This window comes from Amphiura filiformis, chromosome 1 (genome assembly GCF_039555335.1).
Source record: "Amphiura filiformis chromosome 1, Afil_fr2py, whole genome shotgun sequence".
NCBI classification, from domain to species: Eukaryota; Metazoa; Echinodermata; class Ophiuroidea; order Amphilepidida; family Amphiuridae; genus Amphiura; species Amphiura filiformis.
Window position 1 is genome coordinate 57535221 of NC_092628.1, and position 22407 is coordinate 57557627.

Consider the following 22407-nt stretch of genomic DNA (forward strand, 5'->3'; position numbering starts at 1 on the left):
AGCTTTTACTGTCAGATATGTCCCCTTTTGATTTTGAGCCGAACAAGTGAGGTAAAGCACAGGAAATTGGAATTTACTACTAGCGCCCATGCATGTTACTCCTGCGGTTGTACTACGGTACGATCCTCGGGATGTGTGTTTCTGTGTATCCCGCACGCCGTGTACGTACTGTGCATACGTGTTCGACTAATATTTCCATCGTAACAATAAAACGCCGGTTCCATCGTTTTATTCAAAATCTCGGTTTTTGACAAAACTACAGCACCTAAAGTCTTGATTTTTGCAGAGTATCTTTATTGCCTAAAGTACATTACAATCGTGTAAAAACCAGAATTTAAAAAACTTTTGAGGGCGTTCTCCTCAGCAAATGTTATAATATGGCTTTAACAATAAGCCTAATTTAGCAGAAAGCATAATTTAAAAGTAAGCCTTTATTTAACAGTAAGCCATTAAACACCAAGATTAATTTGACAGTAAGCCCAGTTTAATAGCAAGCCTAATTGAGCAGTAAGCTTTGATTTACAGTTTATTTAACAGTAAGCCTAATTTAACAGAGAGCACTATAAAACTGGTCCAATGTAAGAAGGTGTGGTAAAACATTTTTCCGCTTGTTTGTTTAATTAGTGCAAAATTGTGAATGATGAAGGCACCATCGCTCCAATCAATACCCAAGGAGAGCTTCATATGCGCGGCTATCCTTTATTTATGTATTACTGGGGAGAAGAAGAGAAGACTAAAGCAATGAAGGATAGCAATGGATGGATACATACTGGGTATGTAGGATATATTAAAGGCACATTAGTAGTACAGCAGGTCTGTAATGGGTGAAACATTTCCTGTCCAGCCTTATGGTGTCATATTATCTAGGAACGCTTAAAATCTAAAGGCGTTTGAAATCCAGAGGGTTATAATTTGACGTTAATTGACTTCCCTAGTTTATATATCTCATCCACTACTACACTATCTATATAACTCACTAAATTAGCAATTCCATCATGACGGTCAGTCCACCTTTATTAATTGTTCCTTCAAGATATATACCTAGAGAGTTCTCCTCCAAGACAACCCCCCTCCTAATTTCCCTCTCGATTATAGTGGTCAGTGAAATATATCCTGTTAGTTAAACGGGGTAATACCTGCATACAATCAGATTTATCCATAGTCGTATCCTTAATTCACCTATTTCACCTGTGTAAATGGCAGTATTGATTACCTGACCCTTGCAAATTAAGAAATATGATTTACGATAAATAGCGCCACCTATAGTTTGCATTTACTTAATAATGAAGCCATTTCTATATACATCAAACAACCGTGGTAGATCACCGAGACAGTCGGTCCACCTCAGTAATATATAGTTCTTCCAATTAATTAGAGCGATTATCCCAATACAACTAATTCACCCAATTAATCAGTTTGCCCTGGGCCCAGTTCAGTCAGTGTTCTTTCTATGGTAGTATTATACATGATCATAGGCCTGTAAATGACATCGACTTCTATATATATATCTTCAAATACGATCAAAAATTGATCAAAAAGTGGGGGTAATTCTCAGATTCAAGTTAAGCGCGAATCACGGCATAGCTTTTTACCCCGCACTCATGATATCGATGAATGAGCCATTGGCTACCTATTTTCTCATAATCTCGACAAATAAACAATGGATTTAAAATTGATGTTTGAATATAGAAATAGGAACACGTGTGTAAATCGATGATGATCGATGGTTCTCCACTGCGATTTGCAATTCTTTGTTCTTTTCGACGTTTGTTACTGCGCAGAACGTCCAACTATGTTTTGGCCTTAAGGTTACACGAAGAAACGTATAAAAAACGTATAAAAGACGTATAAAGTTGTTCTCTAAAACCGCGTTTTCTCAGCAATCAAATATCGCAGTGAGTCAAATGTTGGTGCATGGATGTATCTTAACATTATTTTTGTTTGTTTATATAAATTTTTAGAATCCGTTTGAAAATCCTTCGTTTAAATCATTTTTACGCACCTTGTTCACAAGATCAAAAACACGTTCCATGCAGTTTTTTTCAAAAATTCGCTCCGTATAAAACTACGCCGGGTGATTGTTTTCTCCTTTTTTGTATTGTACTACAAATCGACCAAAGAAATAATGTTGCCATGGGGAAGAACCAAAAACAGTACCGATTAAATTTTATTAGCCCGTTTTTGGGAAAATTTTTCGAGAATATTGTACCACAAAACACTGTTATGTTACATTATCGATATCTGGATTGTGGAACATTAATTTTGATTTCTAACTGCCTACATTATTTCTCAAAAGTATGTCGATTCCTTTACCATTTGAATTTCACTCCAAATTTAAGCTACTTTTGCAAAAATCGAGGTTTTTCGCCATCGATACCTCCGACATTTACAGCGGTGATGAGATTGTTTATCATAAGAGCGGCTGGTATGCACTATTCCATAATAGTCAGTTTAAGATCAATCGATTTCACAGATCACTCGGTAGCTCAATCGGTTAGCGCGCTGGCTGGACTCACGTTCGACTATATAACACTATAGTTTTGAGCTGGAAAACTTTGGTACGGGTTCGAGTCCATTCCATTTATTTTATTTTATTTTTCTGTCACTTTTTTTTTTCTTTTTTCTTGTTTGTTTCTTTCTTTCTGACTGCAGCGATTGTTTGTTTTTGCCTGTTTTTTTTCATTATATAATTCAGGAATTTTTAGGCTATACTAGTCTAATAGGCGCGGCCTATGAATATTTTTACAAATTAGATTAACAAAATATTGGTTGTTGGTTTTATTACTGTTGTTGTAGTTATTGTTGTAGGCCTATATATTGCATAATCAGGGTATAAATAGGCATACTAGCTATTTTAGCCTATAGAAGCATTGATTTATTTCACGACAGATATCATCCAGGATAATTTTAAAAATTGAAAATTTAGAAAATCCAAAGGAAAATTGCCGAAAACGGCTGCCCACAATCACCATCAGCCCATATGGTCCTATCATGGTCGCCCCTTCCCTATCCCTGCAACATTTAGGATGACTCACGAGACGCGGTTTGTCCGTGGCCCTAGTTCAGATTGATACACTCTTGTACGCGTGAGTTCATTCTTTTCTGCATGGCTGTTTCCATTATTAACTTGCGCCCCTCTGGAATCAAGCCTTGAAAATCAATTGTATTTAACCTTAATGATGATACGTTGATTATTATGTTCTCAGAGATATTGCAGAGATGGACCACAGAGGATTCATAAAGATTCGTGGAAGGGAAAAGGTAATCACTTGGTTTGAGTATCTGTACCTCTAGAAGACTAGCGTGACTAGGAAGAAATAATAGATGTATAATATTATGTAGATGATTCATTTATAAATACATGTCAGTGTATCGCAATCATGCTCACGTATTCGACAGATATTTATTTTAAACTCTCCCCTGTAATCGGGGGGGGGCACTTGAATTGAAAACGTATGAAAGTATGAAACTAGGGGTCTATCGTTGTAGAAATTTTCAGAAAATAGGGGATCATTCGGTGTTGGCAACGTCAAAAATGGGGTGATTTTGAATGTGAGCGTCCAAAATTTCACATCATTGACAATCAATAATAGTTTTTATCCAATTTTACAGTACAAAATAGACCAAAGTCGTTCATTCTGCTGAAAATGCGCGCGTAGCACGTTGAAATTTCAATTTTGAGGACTAATTGTTCAAAAAGGAGGTTATTCTGTGTAGGCTGCTGAAAAAAACGGGGTTATTGGGTGTAGGATTTGCATAAAAATACCGGGGTCTTTTCATGGGCACATGACGTATGTCAATATATTGGAGTGCCTGTACGGGCTTGTACTGTGTGTTTTAGCTTCGCCATCTGGAAAATAATAAAATAAACGGCCCCCCCTTTACAGACCTCAAAATTTCAGGCCCCCCTTTTGACATGAAAATTATGGGTCAACCCCATAGAAAAGCATATAAACTCAATTTTTCCAGGAAAATTTGTGGTCTTTTTTTCAGGCCCCCCTTAGGAGGGTCAAACATTTTCAGGCCCCCCTTTTTGCATCAGGCCCCCCTTACAAGTGTTTGTGAACGGTCCCTAATGCAGTCGGCCTACACGATTCATCTATTGGCAGGACTGGTAATGGTAATTTACTAAGCTTTAGTCGAGGTTTAGCAACGATTCATTTACCAAACCTACTGCGGTATAGACCATTCTTTTAATTGGCACTTTGCTGCCGTTGATAGGATGGATATCGATATCACGTATTATAAATAACGCAAAACAGGCCATGAAGGATATCACGTGATTATAAAATATCGATAGCGATGTCAAGAAGGGTGTGATATCCATGCCCACAGACTTAAAAATATGGGGTCAAAAATAATCACAAAAAGGGTAATTTTTTGACCCCACAGGCGACTGTCAATTATGCACCGACTAAATAAAAGTCAAATTTGACCCCGGTGATTTAGTGAAAATTTTGACCCAAACTGTAAATTCTGACCCAAAATGACTATATTTAGAGTCAAGAAATGATTTGACCCTAACATAGTCAGTTGAAAAATAACCCAATTTGTGTCAAAAAATGACTATATTCAGGGGTCACGATCAGAAAATGACCCATAATGTGGTTAAAATGATTATATTCAGGAAAATGACCCCGGAACGTGGGTCTAGAAATGATTATATTTGAGGTCATTTAAATATAACCCTTTTAGGGGTCAATTTAATATGATGCCAAACAACTGAAAATGACCCCGACTGTGGCTGCTTTAACCACGAAGAGGATTAAAAGGGTTAATATTTTGACCCCTTCGTTTTAAGTGTGCACCCCATCAACGGCAGGCAAGTGCCAATTATACGAAAGACCTATAGTAAGAGTAAAGCATTTAGTGGTCATTATAATTATTTCGTACCTTTTGTAACAAGGTTTTCTATCTTTAACATAAACCTAAACGTACTCTCATTTTTGGGCATGTTTACTATCAAAATGATTAAAATAGTTTTCAGATCACAAAACTGCATTATTATATTTGAATGATTCATGCCATGTTGTTTGTCATTAACAATATTATCATCTCTTATTGCTGATCGTTATTCCAGGAACTGATCATCAAAAGCGCAATAAACATTGCTCCTGCAGAATTAGAATCGGCACTCTCTAGGCACCCATCAGTAAACAGCGTTCTGGTATGTTATCAAACTTTTGTATTTAATTAATACACGTATAATTATGTGAACACAAAATATTTTTCAGCTGACAATATCACAAAAGACATCTGGATTTTTCAAAGCTTTCAAGGAGCTAGAAACAGAATCCTCTGCCCATGACCAACTCTGGAAATGAAGAAATAACATGACTAAAATTAACAGTTTTCCAAAAAAAAAGGGGCATTAGCACTAAACTGGTAACAAATTCAAACAATCAATACTACGTTTTCTTTGCGCTAAAACCAAAACAGTTCTATAACAATAGGCCATAATTCTTCGTACGATATTTATTTTCAAAAATGTTTTTTTAGATGGCTACCGGCTACCCCATCAAAATTGATGCATCATTTGACTAAAACACTGAGTAGCTAATATGATAACTGTTCTGTTTTTAAGAAATCCTAAGAAAGTAATTGAATACATGAATACAAAACCCACCCAAGTCCATGGGAAGTGATTTTGAGAAAAAAAAAACATGTGTATCATTTTAATTCCTTCAGTTAGATTTACCTGGTCAATATGGTAAGTTTTATGTGCAAATGAAATGAGTGGGTTAAACTGTATGACGAGTAGCATTTCAGGGACTTCATGGGGGATCATTTTAAATGCTAGACTTGAGTGTTTTTTTGAATCATATACAGGGTGAGTCAAAAAAAGTGCAATAGAGAAAAGAATCCATTTTTATTTAAGTACCGAGTTGAACCTTTTAGGTTGTAAAACATTTCATACATAACATATCCATTAGTGATAATGTGTGAAAAAATCAAGGAATTGGCATTTACCGTTTTGTTTTTATGACACATTTTATAGCGATACCCAATTCTAATGTTTGTCCAAGAGACATCTAAAATGTGAATGTCAGCCCACTCTGTGTAAGGTACATTTGGAAGTACTGCCATTTTCTTAACCTCATTGGCATTAAAATAAAATGGAGCACCTAAAGTGTTATTGTCCTTGATCTTGTTTAAGGAGAAGAAACATTATTTGTTGTTATTTTCATTTTCCCTTTACTTTAAAGATGTTTATCCTCTATCAAAAACATACTGATAAATACATGTACATCTTTCCATTTCCACACACTTCCTTTCGATGTAGAATTCAATTCTGTAAAGAGATCATCCAATCAAAAAAGTCTCTTGATGTTATCATTGGCAGACGGTTTGTGTGGATTGAACGGAATCAAACCGGAGACTAGTTGGTGAATTCATAGATTTAATGCAATTTACCTTCCCGATATCGAGAGTATTTTACTTTTCGACAATCTAATATCTATATTTTTAGTTTGATTTGATCTGTTCACTTTCTATTTCTTTGTTTTTTCTTTTGCGACAGGTTGTCGGTGTTCCTGACTACAACACAGGGGAAGAAGTATGCGCGTGTGTTTCTGTCAGGTGCGTTCATTTGCCTTTTAAAAGTATGGCGGACACAATAGAATGGTGCTGCATGATTTGGGCAGTCCTTTGAATTTGTCGGGTTTTAACCAGATTGAAAACTGATCTCCTATACGCCGTAGAAGTGACGTCATAATCGGATTAACTACCATAGCAATGGATGAATACAATTTTTAATGTACCGCGCTGCACTACAGGCAGGTTGCACTCATCACATGTGTATGCCTGCAATCATAGATTGAATACAATACCGCTCTTTTCAATGATACTAATCTGACAGGTGCGAGTGATTATCATTTCTTTGACATCTATGGTTCAATGCATCGGTACCGCGTGAACGTTGTAGTGCGGGGCGATATAGTCAGAATTGTATTCATCCATTGCTATGGTAGTTAATTCGATTAACTACGTCACTTCTACGACGTATTGTGAACGCCATATTTTGTAAAGGCTAATAATGTAGGTATAGAGATTGCTCGTGAAATTATTGATTGGCTCTAAGGATTTGAACCGGTGTCCTTCACCGTAACCATAGCGCAGTGCAGTCCATTCAATCAAATGTTTTCATCAACGTACTTGATCGTAGTGCATTTGTTATGTGTGTGAGACGAACTGTCGCGGTAGATTGCAATCATGCTTTTGTTGAATGCATTTGAGTAGTCCGCCATATTTACGGTATGATACGTCATATTCACAACCTCTGTAAGATGATAATATATACATGTATATGCATGATATATAAAATGAAGAATATATATTTTACGTTCAATCAAATCGCGTTATTGTGGTGATGTTAGAATGCACATTATACGAGTATCTGATCTTGATTATGTTTTGCCGTCTTAAGGGCGTACTACACCCATATATTGGTTTGATTGGTCTAAATAAATATTTTTCATTTATAGCTAGGCGATATATGCACGGATCATGTGAAATAAAAAAAAATATGAAAAAAAAAAAAAAAAAAGTGCTTTTAAACAATTGTAGTAAGTCATTTTAGCCCTATATATATTTTGTTTACTGTATCCTAGTTACTCAGATGCGTGTTTCATAACAAACCATGATTTATTCTATTCAGCATGTTCAAGTAGGGTACATGAATAGAATACATTAAATCCTTTGTTATACTCTCTATAGAAAATCTAGTGGTGCATGCAAAATATATAAACACTTACACAATGGATGTATAGTCATTAGTCAATAATATTATAATGTGTTGTTAGGAGAAGAAAAGGCTATTAGGTCACCGTATGTCAGGTTATAGGTCAATTGGTTCAGGTCAAATTTAAGCATCAATTTTGAATACACATGTGAGAGTTTGTGATATCATAATGAGGAATAATTTTGATATTCTGTCTTTAACTGGATATATATCGAGAAGTGCAAGGTGGATATACTAATATACCTTGGGATGTAAATGGTGAGTACAATTTAGAATGCCTAGTTGCGATGGATTTCACAAATAAATATAAAATAGTTACCAAAATCACAAACGTGAAGCTTACGGAAAACTACCCAATATGGTGGTATAGGTGACAAGAAATACAATTTTTTCAACATTGCTGTAGTATGGTTGTGGTAACCTGTTACCTGTGGCTTAATTAAGTTTCAGTGAAATAATGTCGCAAGTTAAAAATACAAAATATAGCTCAACATTGAAAATAGAAGCATTTTAACCAGTTCCTTTTTTTGATAGTTGTGGAGCACCAAGTTCATGAAGTCATAAAAGAAATCAGGAACCACTTATTCCCATTTTACATATCAACTTTATTTCCCTAACGTGTTAGCAACACATATCCAAAATTTTAACGAAATCCGTTGATAGTAAGCTTTCCAAAATGAAGTGAATTTAAATCATCAGTGATGTACCACCTTTTGGCTTCTACTTTTAAAAGCATGTAAGCTACGTTGATACCGATGCCACCAATAAAACGAGAAGATTTGCCCCTTCATTTTTTATACCACTTTGTCCATTTTTTTTTGTAATTTCTTCACAAAATGCAAAAAAATCAATGGGTGTAGTACCCCCTTAACATAATAATCTTTAAATTCAACTAACCTCAGTTTCTTTATTAATGTAATTATCTTTACACAGAAAGGAGAATGGCAAGATCACTGTAACAAAAGACGAACTCATTGAATTTTGCCGTGGAAAGGTACGACGATGTAGAAATACGCTAATAAATGTGAATAGCTAGTTTAATTGTGAAAGGTTCTTTTTCAGTTCCAATAAACTGATACTCACTCAGAAATATTTAAATTCCTTTCAAGAATCTTGTTTGCACTGGTCTGGTATTTCTAGCTGTTTTTAGAACCGCCAACACTCTTCTTTCCTCGTTGCCGATTACATATGACCTGGTCATAATTTTTCCCAGTCTGTAAGCCCTTTCATCCTTGTTCATGGTATCATTCCCCCACTTCTGATCCAGATTGCTTCCTTTAATAGCTAGCGTGTTGTTTGTCGGACTTTTGATCTATGATATGAGTCTCGCCGATCCAACTGATTACGTGATTTTAATGGGCAAAATGTTGTGTAATAGCCGATTTGTGTATTTCTGAAACTGAAGCTTTCTTTTTCAGTTTCTGGTTTGCGTTCTATTAGTCTTGTTTCAACCAACAGTTTCGCCGATATAAGTTTTGGGCCAGTTTTGGCAAAGTATCTCGTAGATTACCTCGTCCGATTGTAATGGGTCACGCTTGTCCTTAGGATGCACTAACATACATGTATTACGAATCTTGCGGTGGGTTTCATGTTGGTGGAAAAGCTGTTTCCTGAAAACTCTAGAAAACTCTTTCTGAAAGTCCCTCTACGTATGGGATGACCACAAGTCCTTTGTTCCTCTCTTTGCTGTCATTGGAAGGCTTTCTCTTAGGATGTTCTTTGTCCGCTTTCACTTTGGTGATCAGATGAGACCACTTTGGGTAATCGCATCTGGTGAGGGCTTGTTATATTATGTATCTCCTCCTTTAGCTGATCTCCTGTCTCCGTTACAATGGCACCTTTCCTGTCTAACAAAGTTCTCACGACACCTAACTTCTGATGTGACGGGTGGTGAGATTGAAACTAGGTATTGTTCTGTATGTGTTGGTTTAAATACAATAAATACAGAGCTTCGTCATGTTCGTAGTTGGTGGCATCAGGTCTCTTCATGAGTAATGATTAACGTGTCCGGGAAAGGCAGGCTACTAGTAGGGTCCAGAATGGAAATCCCGTTCTCGGTTTGAGTACAAGAAGTTTTGAAGGTGTTTTTTTTTAAATATAGATTTGAGGATGCTGAATAAAATGAGAGGAGTCTGACCCATCGAAAAATGTGGGGAACTCTCGCTAGAGGGCGTTTTTCAAAATGGCGGCCAAAATCCCTTAAAATCACCATAACTTGGTCAGAGAAGCACCCAGCAGCACGATTCTGATGTCTATACCCATGTTTTCAGCATCAAGGAATCCAATAGAGTCATTTACAACAACCTAGGACCTAGATGGCTGCCAAAATTTCAAAATGGCCGCAAGTGAAAATTAATTTGGCTATATCTCGGGTGCAGAAAGTCCTAGAAGTATGATTCTGGTGTCTATACCCATGTTTACAGGGTCTAGAAATCCATTGGAATAATCTAGAGCAGCACAGGACCTTAAAATCCCAAGATGGTCGCCAAAATTTAAAAATAACTACAACTAAAATTGCTTATATCTTATCTTATCTTATCTGTGGTTTAGACGGCCTTATCCGGGGTTTATTACGAGCCTTACCTGGGGCTAAGATGCCTTAACCTTAACGCAGTCTAAACTTTAGATAAGGTATCTAAACCCCAGATAAGGCGCCGTAACCCCAGATTAAGGGACGTAGACCCCAGATAAAGCTGTCCAAACCCCAAATAAGGCGCCTTAACCCTTAATAAGGAACATAAACCACAGATAATGTATCAAAATCACACGTAAGGTGCCTTAACTCTAGATAAGGGTCGTAAATACCAGATAAGGGTCGTAAACACCAGATAAGGCATCTAAACCCCAGATAAGGCACCTTAACCCCAGATACACGGTTGTATCATGTGATCATTTATTAATTTTTCAAACAAATCATCATGTACAGTCAAATTTTAGGCTTAAACAGCTAAAAGCTGTATCATGCTAATGTATACAGATGCTTTTGAGTCGTTTTCAACATTAATTTCCCCTTATTTACAACATTATTTACTTTTACAGCAGTTTTAAATCTTTTTTGGATAAAAATGTTTCTATTTATGACAAGATTGGTGGCGTTATTTAGTTTCTGCAAATTACGCTTTCAAGCTTGTAATACAAATAATTCCTTTTATTATTTATTGAAATATGTTTATAAAATTTCATTGTTGCTTGTTTCACCTATTCCATCTGTTTTAATGGCAGTATTGATTATCTACCCCTTGCAAATTAAAAAATATGACTTATGATAAATAGCGCCCCCTATAGTTTGCATTTACTTAATAATGAAGCCAATTCTATATACATCAAACAACCGTGGATAAGAGACGTAAACCCCAGATAACGCAGTCTAAACGCCAGATAAGGCGCCTTAACTCCAGATAAAGAACGTAAACCCCAGATAAGGCATCTAAACCCCACATAAGGCGCCTTAACTTCAGATGAGGGACGTATACTGTCATATTCTTCCACATAGGTGAACTTAATGCTCCTTGTAGTGTCAACTTGATTAAGGTGTAGCTAGGTGTTTTGTCAAGTTTTCTGCTTTGCCACACTTGTTGACCTCTGAAACATAATATTTGGAAACATCGTCAACGTGGGAGAGCGTGGCCTAATGGTTAGGGTACTTGCCTTTAATGCATGAAGTCCGGGGTTTAATTCCCGGCGGTGATTTGCTGGCTGGGGAAAAATATCTGAAATTATTTGGCAGCCTCTGTAGATTAAATTCAGACTTCCGCTCTCCTCATGGTTCATTTAGAATTGGGTAAATGAATCATGAAAGTATTCCGTTCTTCGGAGGGGACGTTAAGCCATCAGTCCACATGTATCTCGCAGCCAGGTTTCGAACAGAGTAGGGTGTTAACTCCTGACTGTTCCCAACTGTTCATCAACTGCTTTGAACATGGATGGCTATAGTTGTTTAAAACTTCAACTATGCTCTTTATTCAATAAATTACAACATTTACGTTCAGATGTTTAAGCTTTAATTGTGGTGAAAACATGTTATAGGGGTACTTGATTTGATTTTATCGCCTTTTGCGCAAAAGTCTGTACATTTTTCATAGATTGTGTTGGAAACGTTTTCAAATGAATTGACATAATGGCCGTAAATATCGCAGAAAGGTGTGCAGGATGGTCTGATAACAAATCTTTGCCATTTTATTCACAGGTTCATGCGCTATTGGTACCTAAATATGTTGTATTCGTGGATAGGTTTCCAACAACGGACACTGGAAAGGTAAACCCCTATTCGTATTCTATAGTCAGTTCTATCACTAATATGCTGGGATCTGTTTTATTATTGCAACTATCTGAAAAGATGCGAGTCTTTGGGCATGTTGGGTAACCAATGACCGCTCTGTCGAAACAGTGGTCTTTGGATGCGGTTATCATTCTTAATCATGTTAACATGGTTATGTTATGTAAATCCACGTAGAGATGTAGAGGGGTAATTGGTGAGAACATGATTTTGTCTTTGAATACTAGTAAGAATTACACACAGTTCCATTGTCTTTATATAATTATGAAGTGAACAGGTACAACTTGTATCGAGGTTGTGCGTGACATTATTGATTGGCTCCAAACAAAGGATTTGAACCGGTGTACTTCACCGTAATCATGGCGCAGTGTAGTCCATTCAATCAAATGTTGTTATCAACCTATTTGATCGTAACGCATTTGTTATATTTGTGAGGGGAACTGTCGCGATAGATTGCAATCATGCTTTTGTTGAATGCATTTGAGTAGTCCGCTATAATTACGGTATGATATATCATATGCACTACCTCTATTGTGTCCATTCCTATGTATCCTTGAATTTAATATACCATTTTCCTCTTTTCACACAGTTTTCTCGCAAGGAGATGACGAAGAGGGTAATTGAAATGCTAGACGTAATTACGGAATAGGCATAAGCGAAACCGTGTGCTGTTATTGCTGTCGTCGTTGTTGGTGTTATTTCAATAACCTGATTAAAATGCAGCAATTGTCGACGGACTTAACATATTTCAAGTAAATGTACAATATGCACCTTTTAATGTTAGCACATTTTTAAATTAAATAGGGTTTCACATCGAATACATTTTTAAAATGTGTAGTATGGATGTGATGGAATTATAAATGTGTTAGAGTAGAGCTATTAATGCTTATAAATGTAGTATACACTATAGTATAGTATATCATATTATAGTATAGTATAGTATAGTATAGTATAGTATAGTACAGTTCTAGACTATATTATATTATAGTATAGTATACCGTAAAATTCCGTCTACAAGCATATATATGCCTCTAAACGAGGTTTTTTGACACAAGAGACAAGAGGCAGACACTCTCAACAAAAACGTTATTTGGAGTTTGAACAACTATATTACTGATAAAGGCGGCTGTACAAACATGTATATTTGTAAGACCAATCTATTGCAATGTTTTTGAGAAGGGTATTGGCCTTTCATATCTTTCGTTAAAAAAAACCTCGTTTAGAGGCATATATGCTTCTAGACGGAATTCTACGGTAGTATAGTATAGTATAGTATAGTATAGTATAGTATAGTATAGTATACAAGGTATATCAAAAAATAGATTGTAGGTTGTAGGGCATATCAGATTATTTTGTGTGACAATTCCAAAAAAATGCTCACACAATCTGGGTGATGCATGGCTTCCTTTTCCCGCTGGCGTATGACCATTAATAAGGACTCGGTGGCTTTTTTTTATGAGACGAGTAAAATTGCAGTTGCGCAAAGTCAATTAAAATCAAAACCCTGATGATCTAAAAGTAGCCCATGTCATTCCCATTTATAAGTAATGAAGATGAGTTTTCTAACTACAGACAAATTTCTTTTTTACCTGTCTGCTCCAAGCTACTGGAAAAATTAGTTCATATTCAATTAAAAAATTATGTTACCGATAGCAACTTTTTGCACGAAGATCAGTCTGGTTTTTAAACACCACTCCACCTGTACTGCTTTCCTTAAAGCAATTGATATAACGGTATTGATAATGGTTATTATGTTGGCGCAGTCTTTGGTGAAGCCTTTGGCATGGTAAATCATTAACTGCTTATTCAATAAATGCACGCATTGGTTGTTATCTAATGTACGATGCTATTCACAATTAATAGACGTTCCATAGGGCCTTATAAACTAGGAATATAATGTGAAATGATTATCAATCGACCAATCAATCAAGTTTTAAGTTATCAACAATCAATAATAAACCGATGAGTCATGGAATATTACTAATTTCTTACTTATCTACCAAATAAATAGACATAGGCCTAAATAAATAGATAAATACATAATGCAGAATGCAGTTAGTATTTTAGTTAGAAAACTCCAAACATTCTATTATAATTTTCTGCTATGCACGCAAAGGACTTGTGCCTTTAATATCCGCGCCTAATCAATAATGAGTCTTTCACCATCAGTGGACTTCGGGTATATATATAAATGCGCTTTTATAAATGCGCACGTGACATCTACAAGTCGCCATACCGTGTTCAACGATGTAAGGTATCCGGATGTACACAAATTCCACACGCAAAAGTATAGGCGAAAATGACGGGTTACAAGGAAAATCGTTTTTGCAAAATAGTGGCATTGATTGCAAAGTGCAAAATAATTTGACCCGAAACCTAAACTCTTTATTTGGATTTTCCATCACGGAAAACAAAAATTAATGACGGAAAAGCTAGATATAGCTGATTTAAAAACTTATATTTCATTATTTCCGTGCTAAATGGGCGTGGCAATTGGCCATATCGATGACGAAATGTGACTCTTACTGGCAGTAAGGTCAGAACTGAGTAGCTGCCGATGATGTTATTTGATAATTTTTGCGCGTGATGATAGGAAACTTAGGGGGCTGTCATTTTCTTCGGAAGGAATGGGTCATGGATTTATTTATTTGGGAGTCAAGAAAAGTATTTCCCCCCCCGCCCCCACACGTAGTGTCGCCACTGAATATACCCCTGACCCTAATTTTTACTCTAATTTTAACGTAAATTGACGAAACTGTAACTTTAGCCATTTTCGGAATAATGACCCTCTCGAACTAATAAATAGGCTAGATGTTCCCGCCTGACCTCCTCAACCCTAACTTACTCATTCGCTCGCTCACTCACAATAAGTATCAAAATGGACAAAAAACAAATTCAAAATGTGTTTTTAAGCACCTTTTTGTGTCCCCCATGCTAAATCGGTAATCTGTACACCCTTTGACGTACAATTTAGAGTATAAACACGTAGATGACTGTACATGAGCTAATCATCCCGGCTGGAAGATGTTGAGGAAGACTCGTATACTATACATCACACTCATGACAATTTGACGTACAATCACGTTTGTAAATCATGGTTTATTTGGTTAGTATCGTATGGTGAGTTAGATCGTCATACACATTATTGTCATGGTATATTGTAAATGTATACGTCAATTTTGTTCAGTTTGGTTCAAACGGCTTATAAAGTTTTACTTAACACGGAAGGGGAAACTTAGAAAAAAAAACCAACTAATTTATGAGTGTAATAAGGGGGGAGGGTGGGGTTTTGTCTAGCCGAAAGGGGGGAACAAATATATTTATAAAATTATAAGTAAGACGTAGAAAAAAAGAAACCCTGTTCTACGGGCGGACGGACCTTTCAAGTAGGGTCGGTCGTTTATTTTTATTTTTAAATAACCCAAAAAATCACCAAAATCTGTAAATAATTTGCAATTTGAGAAAATACAATAAATAAATAAATAAATAAAAAATAAATAAAAATTAGTTATGTTTGTACATGGGGGGGAGGTGCTGTGCAATAATCATGATCCTTCGATATCCATGATTTATCCTTGCAAATTTATAGCATCGAACCTCCAGCCAATGTTCCTTGCCAGTTCTAGCCACGAAACAAGGTCACTCCCTCAATGGTCGCCATTTCAGTGATTGACAGTGATGTAATGCAAATATGGCGCTGGCCATCTGGTCACGTGCGCATTTATAAAAGCGCATTTATATATATAACCGAAGTCTACTGACCATGCTCACACACCATGTTAAACTACTGACCATGCTGACTGTATCCCTGAAGGATATACTGACTAGGTGCTAAACATCTCAGTAAAGTGGATGCTTTTACTGTACCCAATCAAGTCTACATATCAAACAGACAAACAAACATCAGAATAGTGACAAACTGGCCTATACAGGACGCAAAAAGATTCCAACAAGCGCAACAAAGAGACAACACAGTTTCTTCAATGAAGCTTTATTTAAAGCAGCTTTTATTTTAGTTTTTATTCTCTGTACTTTTCGTATTAAACGTTCATTTTATTTGTCAGCTCTTTTGTTTCCTTTTGTTCCTTTTGTTTTAAATTAAAGGCACACACAAATTAGCCATTTACACTCTCAAACCAGATGTCTAGTCCGTGGAGTTTGTCACTTTTAAAACTGGACCTTCGTCTAATCAAATGCTTGTAACTTTAGTTCTTGAAGTCACATTGGTCATAATGTGCCGTATTAGTGCATCTATTAAAAATACAAATTTACCCCAATATGGTTCGACCAGTTTTGAAATTGTGATTATTTCTCCAAGTGTAAGGATACTTTTTTGGGGCAGTATAGGTGGCCTAGAGGGTCATACATTGCACAGTCCCCCACCGAGTGTTAGTGGTCACCCCGGGGTGGTCACAATATCGAATACTAGTAGCAGCTTCACAAACGTAAAATTGTAAAACTCATTGGCGAGGACTGAGAGGTCAATTGCTTCTCCACGCCTTTATGTTTCTTTCACTGCTTTATATTAGAATTATAGGGCATCGGCTGTGATTCAAATGAGGTGCATTGGGTCAGGTGGATTTGTTTAGGTCAAAATATCGAATAGCAACTTCACAAACGTAATATTGTTAAACTCATTGGCGCGGACTGGGAGGTCAATTGTGCCTCTTTCACTGCTTAAGGGACGCACCATTAGACTCAAAGGGGGGGGCTAGGAAGTTTTGAAAAAAAACTTTCCCCACTACATGAGCAAAAAAAAAACCTTTCCCCACCAACACTAAAAAAAAAATAGCGGCGGAAAAAAACCCTTTTATTTCCCTGACCCCAACTTCCTAACCCCCCCTTGATGTCTAATGGTGCGTCCCTAAAGAATTAGGCCTAAGGCATCGGCAACACTGACTGAGCGAGATTGGTTCAAATGAGGTGCATTGGGTCAGGTGGATTTGTTTTAATACTGCTGGGAGGCGCGACGCGAGAAATGTCGTGACGTGTGTACTTAAAAAAGCTTAAAAAAATAATGAGGCAGCTAAAAATACAAATATGTTTTCCAATAAAACAGAACAAATCGATTCATTGCTTGCAGTGTGTAAAATCACTCAACAATCACTGAAATCAGTACGTCTTGTTCAAATAGTACCCAGTGGGCACACCTGACTCTGAAATCACGTTGAAATCAGGGTGAAATTTTGAGCTCCGGACGTCGAAATCAGGTTGAAATCACGTAGATTTCAACCGGATTTCAAACTCCTTCATTTTTGCATTGAAAGTTGGTTGAAATCAGGTTAGGTTGAAACTTCGACGTTGTATCAACGTTTATTCAACGTCAAAATCCTAACCTGTGCCCACCGGGTATACATCATTATTATGTTGGTTAAATCGGTTTATACAATAGAATGATTTAGGAGGTACTACACCCTCTGCATGATAAATTTTGTGACTAATTTTGCATTTTTCTTTAAAAAAATGACTACACATAATTATTATAGGGGCAAGGAAATCCAATTACTTCACTGAAATTTCAGTTATTCAAGACAATTAAGTAGTTCATTATATATGTTAAGAAATGAAGTACATTCTAGCGGTACCTCTTTTCTTATTATAAATAACGTATTGAGTCATTGAAATTCCAGTGTAGTATTAACTGGATTCCTTGCCCCCTATAATATACATAACTTTTGTTACCAGTGTGTTATTACTTTTTGAGAAAAATGCAAAAATTTATCAAAGGGTGTAGTAACCCCCTTAAAGATATTTGTCTTCTCGTTGAAGTAGTGGTGTTTATTTGATTCTTAATTCTCAGTGGCGTAGATTTCTTGGGGGATGGGGTTGGAATAAATGCTTGAAGTATAGTGAATTCAGCACCTTTTGCCGACAAAATAAATTTATGTTACAAATGCGCCATTTTTGCCATTTTGAAGCAAAAATGTTGAAATATGGTGCCAAAGGGAATAAATTCGCGCGAAGCGCGAAAAAATGTGCACTTTGGGGGCTAAAATGGAAAAATATGAGGCTAATTTGGTCAGAAACCCACATACAGGCGTTACATTGGGGGGGGGGGGGGGATTGTATGGACCATCCCCCTGACAAAATATTGGGGGGGATAAATCCCCCCCATCCCCCGGGATCTACGCCTATGGTAATTCTATGTTAAATAAGACACAAATCCTGCAAAGAAATGGTACAGATCAACGGTTCCAGATTGAACTTCATCGTCCATGACCTTTAAAAATAACGAAATGACATCTTTTGTACTGGATCCGGACAATCACACTGTGCTATACGTAGGCCTACTCCGTATTATAGTGTGTATGCACAGATGTATGGCATTGGCAGTCATACGAGAAAAACGGAACACAATTAGTTTGTGTGTGTCGCAAAGCAGGTAAGATTTTGATTAATTTCTGAAATGATTGATTTAGCTATTATATTTATGATGTCAAAATTAATACTCAAAGGCAAAAAAATGTTAATTTTTTTAAACTTTAGGGCAATATAAATTATGTAAGCCACAGAAGGGCATCATTATTTTCATTGATTCCAAAAAATGGTAAAGGTAAATTTTTGTTGACAATTTGGAGGCCGATTTCTCTCTTAATGTGTGGACTGTAAAATTGCTGCTAAGGTAATAGCAAATAGATTGATAAAGGGTTTGAGTTGTGTAATTTCAAATGACCAGATAGATATATCGGTGAAAGTGTCAGATTAATCCTGGATATTATTGAATATACGGATACAAATGATTTACCAGGTACAATTTTCTTCATTGATTTTTTCGAGAAAGCCGAAGCGTATGATAAATACGAATTTTGCGCAAAGGTGCTTTGATTATTTTGACTTTGGTAATGGTTTAAAAAGATGGATTGAATTATCATATGCACAAATAAGTAGCTGTGTAATAATGGTTGTAACCAAAAAACACACAATTTTATTGTTGTGACGATAATTCGTCTTTCATGTCTTTTGCATAATTGTAAATTGATCATTGTGGCGTAAGCCATGATACCCGTGCATCGAGTGAACGCCGTATTATCCGTGTATCAGTTGCACGCCGTGGAGCGATATATTGCCCGTGCTTAGATAAATATATCACTCTTTGTTGACTCTATCTCGTGGCCCATGCTTAGTTTAAGTTCAGAGGGGAAGTGTTTAATTCATCCTCTGGTTTAAGTTTCTCCGTGACGGCGAATAATACTGTTGTCAGGTCATGCATGTGAATTATATTCAATTATGCTGCAATGTGACTCTGGTAAGATTTATTTAGATAAACCTTTATTATTTTGCTCCGTGTGTTAATTGATGTAAAATCACAATAAATTCCATGTACGTAATTCTGTTTCATCTGTTTCATTTCGTATTAGCAATTCCCTTTCCCGTACGTCCTCCTCCTTTATGACTCCAAATCCGGTATCTGGTAAAATGTGCATACTGATGGGTTGCAAAAAACAGACAGAAAAAAATACAAGCGAAACAAATTGTGTTGAAGAACTGAAGTGTCCTCGAAGTAAACTGGATGAATCTAATGATAATGTACTACTTAAAGTGCATGTAGCTGGGAGCCGTCCATCATATGACAATTTTGACCTTTCGTATTGAAGATATACATTTACGTGCCCTAAACACCTGGAAATGTTTATAATTTGGACAAAAATGACGTGACGAATATAAACATTAATTGCATATAGCCGCCATTCCTATGGCGCGCTATTGTAATTGTACGCTATCGGCATTTCCTTAGTCGACTATTCAATTCTTTACAGGGAAACTGAAAGATAAAGTTAAAATTTTATTTTATTTTCAAATTTAAATGAAGAGCTAAGAGCGGTTACCGCATAGCTGAACCATACCTATCCATATCCGAAATATCGGCGAAGCGCAGCGAAACGCATAGCCGGACAGACAGACACACACACTCCCCCACACCCCGACACACAGACTTCGCACATTATTTTAGTAGATGCTTGTTCTTTGCTATGTTTATATGACTATATTTAATATCTCTCTGTATTTTCTAGGGGCCTATATATTCATTTTGCAGTGACGATGGCCGACACAACGCTGACTAGAAGTTACATCCATGTTCCTCGAAAAATCCCTTTTACTTGTTTGACGATAGGTCAGCAGTTTTACGAAACAGTAAAGAGGATTCCTGACAAGGAGATGTTTGTTTTCTTTGAGGATGATGAGAGTATTACTTTCCAGCAGATGAAAGATCAGGTACGAAGGGTGTTGTTGTTTATCCATCGAGCTATAGTATTAATAGTAGCTATCAATTAGTACTAGTAGCTCGATGGTTTAGCTACAGACTTTTTATTCGACGTAAAATATTCGATGTAACATATCTACGTTATTTAATCTATTCCCATTCTATTTCCAGAGAAGATGTAAGAAAGACGTAAGAAAGACGTAAAATCGATAATATGTTACGTAGAATATCTGGTAGAAATATATTATACATTTTACGTCATCAAACATTAGAAATTAAACATTTATAGCTAACATTACTGGAAATAGAATGGGAATAGATTAAATAACGTAGATATGTTACATTGAATATTTTACGTCGAATAAAAAGTCTGAATTTTACCACAGATTATTTAATATATTATTGATTATAATCTATGATTTTACTCAGGGCCGTGTATTGCAAATGGAATAGTGCTGTCGAAGACACGAGTAAAAAGAATAATAAAAAGGTTTCACCTGCCACGTTTCGAACCCGAGACCTAGCGATTGAAAAACAACTACTATGCAAACGTGTAGCAAGCGGGTGGACAGAGTGGACGAAGTCCATAGGCCCCCGAGGATTCAGGGGCTCGAGCAAAAGCGAAAATGAAATAAAGGCTGATAAAGGATATGTTAAAAGGGCCCGCACTTCTCCTTGTCCATGGGCCCCAAGGCCCTTGCTACGCCCCTGCTACTATGACATGCGAGTGTTGGTTCTGCATTATTGCATTTGCCAATAAATACCTATTATATGAACAAATTTGAGTCTAATGGTGGTATAATAATCATGTGTAGGGCCTACTCCATCCCGGGGTGTTAAATTACGGGGGGGGACAAAATTTGTTTAGCAGGCCGGGGGGAAAAGCATTTATTGACAGGTTGAAGGGGGGGGGAAGCGATCAAACGAAAAAGGTGTTGAAAAACGTTAAGACATGATCATTAGGGTGATTCAAAAATACAAAAGTTGTGATTTTTTAACTTGGTGTAACAATACAGCACGCAAAATTTCATGAAATTCAAATAATTTTTAGAGGGTGCGCCTGGGCTTTGAAGTTTTGTGCGTGAAGTCTATGAGGATTTTTAGTAATTTTCACTCAACCACCAGAAAGTAATAATCATCTTTTCAAACTATGCTATAAAACTTGGTTGAACAAATTCATCAGGATCAGTAGAGTAAACTCATTTAAGTTCTTGATATCTGATCCAGAAATTGCACTTACTTTGTGTACGTTTCAGCAACACTGTTGCCTTTGTCAACACTTGATGATGAGCGATTCCTACTGGCAACCGACGCTAGATGTATCTCCAGCGTAGGTCTTGGTGTTGACAGTTGATTTTCCATCTGGGGATTTTCTTGATATTCAAGATGGGTTCCGTGTTGTCTTGTTTCTGTTTTTACTTATTTTTCTTTCTTGTGTAAATATCTAAACTATATATTATATAATGTAAAGGTGATGCATTGTCTTTCAGGCCTTTGGCTTTGTAATGCATCTACCTCATCACATCATTATTTTCCACATTGCTTATCTCTGTTATGCTGATTATATATGTATTTATGATGATGAAAATAAAATGATTGAATGAATGAATGAATGAATGAATGAATTAATGAAACAAATATGTAAGAAAAATTAAATGAAAATATTGAAAAGTGGAGATAATTCAAAATTTATATCAATTTTTTCAATGGTGTGAAAGCAGTAGACGGAACAGCCAAAACATTTGGCCAGTCCTCTGGCCACAGAAAAATATTATCATTCGGATAGCCTATGAATGAATGAATGAATGAATGAATGAATGAATGAATGAATGAATGAATGAATGAATGAATGAATGAATGAATGAATGAATGAATGAATGAATGAATGAATGAATGGTATAAATATTCATCAAGATACTGAGATAATGGACTTGCCAATCAAAGTGAGCACTAATCATTTTTTTGCAAACAATAGTAAAAACATTATGCTTTCCCATAGTGAGATTGAAACATGTTCTAGATATAGATTATTGCAGGCTTTCCTCTTTAGATTTATACCATTTAATAAAAAACAATTTACTCTGATGAATTACATGACTAGTATATGATTTTAAGTAAACCAAATCTACAGATGGTCACCAATCATCAAAGATGCGACAATGTAGAATAACTTGGGTAAATAGGCAT

At 36.3% G+C, this 22407-nt stretch overlaps 2 protein-coding genes across 2 annotated transcripts in view; both read left to right on the top strand.

Moving 5' to 3' along the window:
* Positions 1 to 15067, top strand: part of LOC140149609 (medium-chain acyl-CoA ligase ACSF2, mitochondrial-like) — a 42898-nt gene extending 27831 nt beyond the window's left edge. The window contains exons 12-18 of the mRNA XM_072171692.1: positions 625 to 773; positions 3207 to 3261; positions 5081 to 5167; positions 6521 to 6579; positions 8675 to 8735; positions 11928 to 11996; positions 12607 to 15067. Coding sequence (XP_072027793.1) covers positions 625 to 773; positions 3207 to 3261; positions 5081 to 5167; positions 6521 to 6579; positions 8675 to 8735; positions 11928 to 11996; positions 12607 to 12666 — 540 coding nt within the window. The 3' untranslated portion in view covers positions 12667 to 15067. The remainder of the gene's footprint in view (positions 1 to 624; positions 774 to 3206; positions 3262 to 5080; positions 5168 to 6520; positions 6580 to 8674; positions 8736 to 11927; positions 11997 to 12606) is intronic.
* Positions 15068 to 20057: 4990 nt separating this feature from the next.
* The window catches only part of LOC140161897 (medium-chain acyl-CoA ligase ACSF2, mitochondrial-like), a 30222-nt gene continuing 27872 nt past the window's right edge, over positions 20058 to 22407 (top strand). The window contains exon 1 of the mRNA XM_072185196.1: positions 20058 to 20231. Coding sequence (XP_072041297.1) covers positions 20058 to 20231 — 174 coding nt within the window. The remainder of the gene's footprint in view (positions 20232 to 22407) is intronic.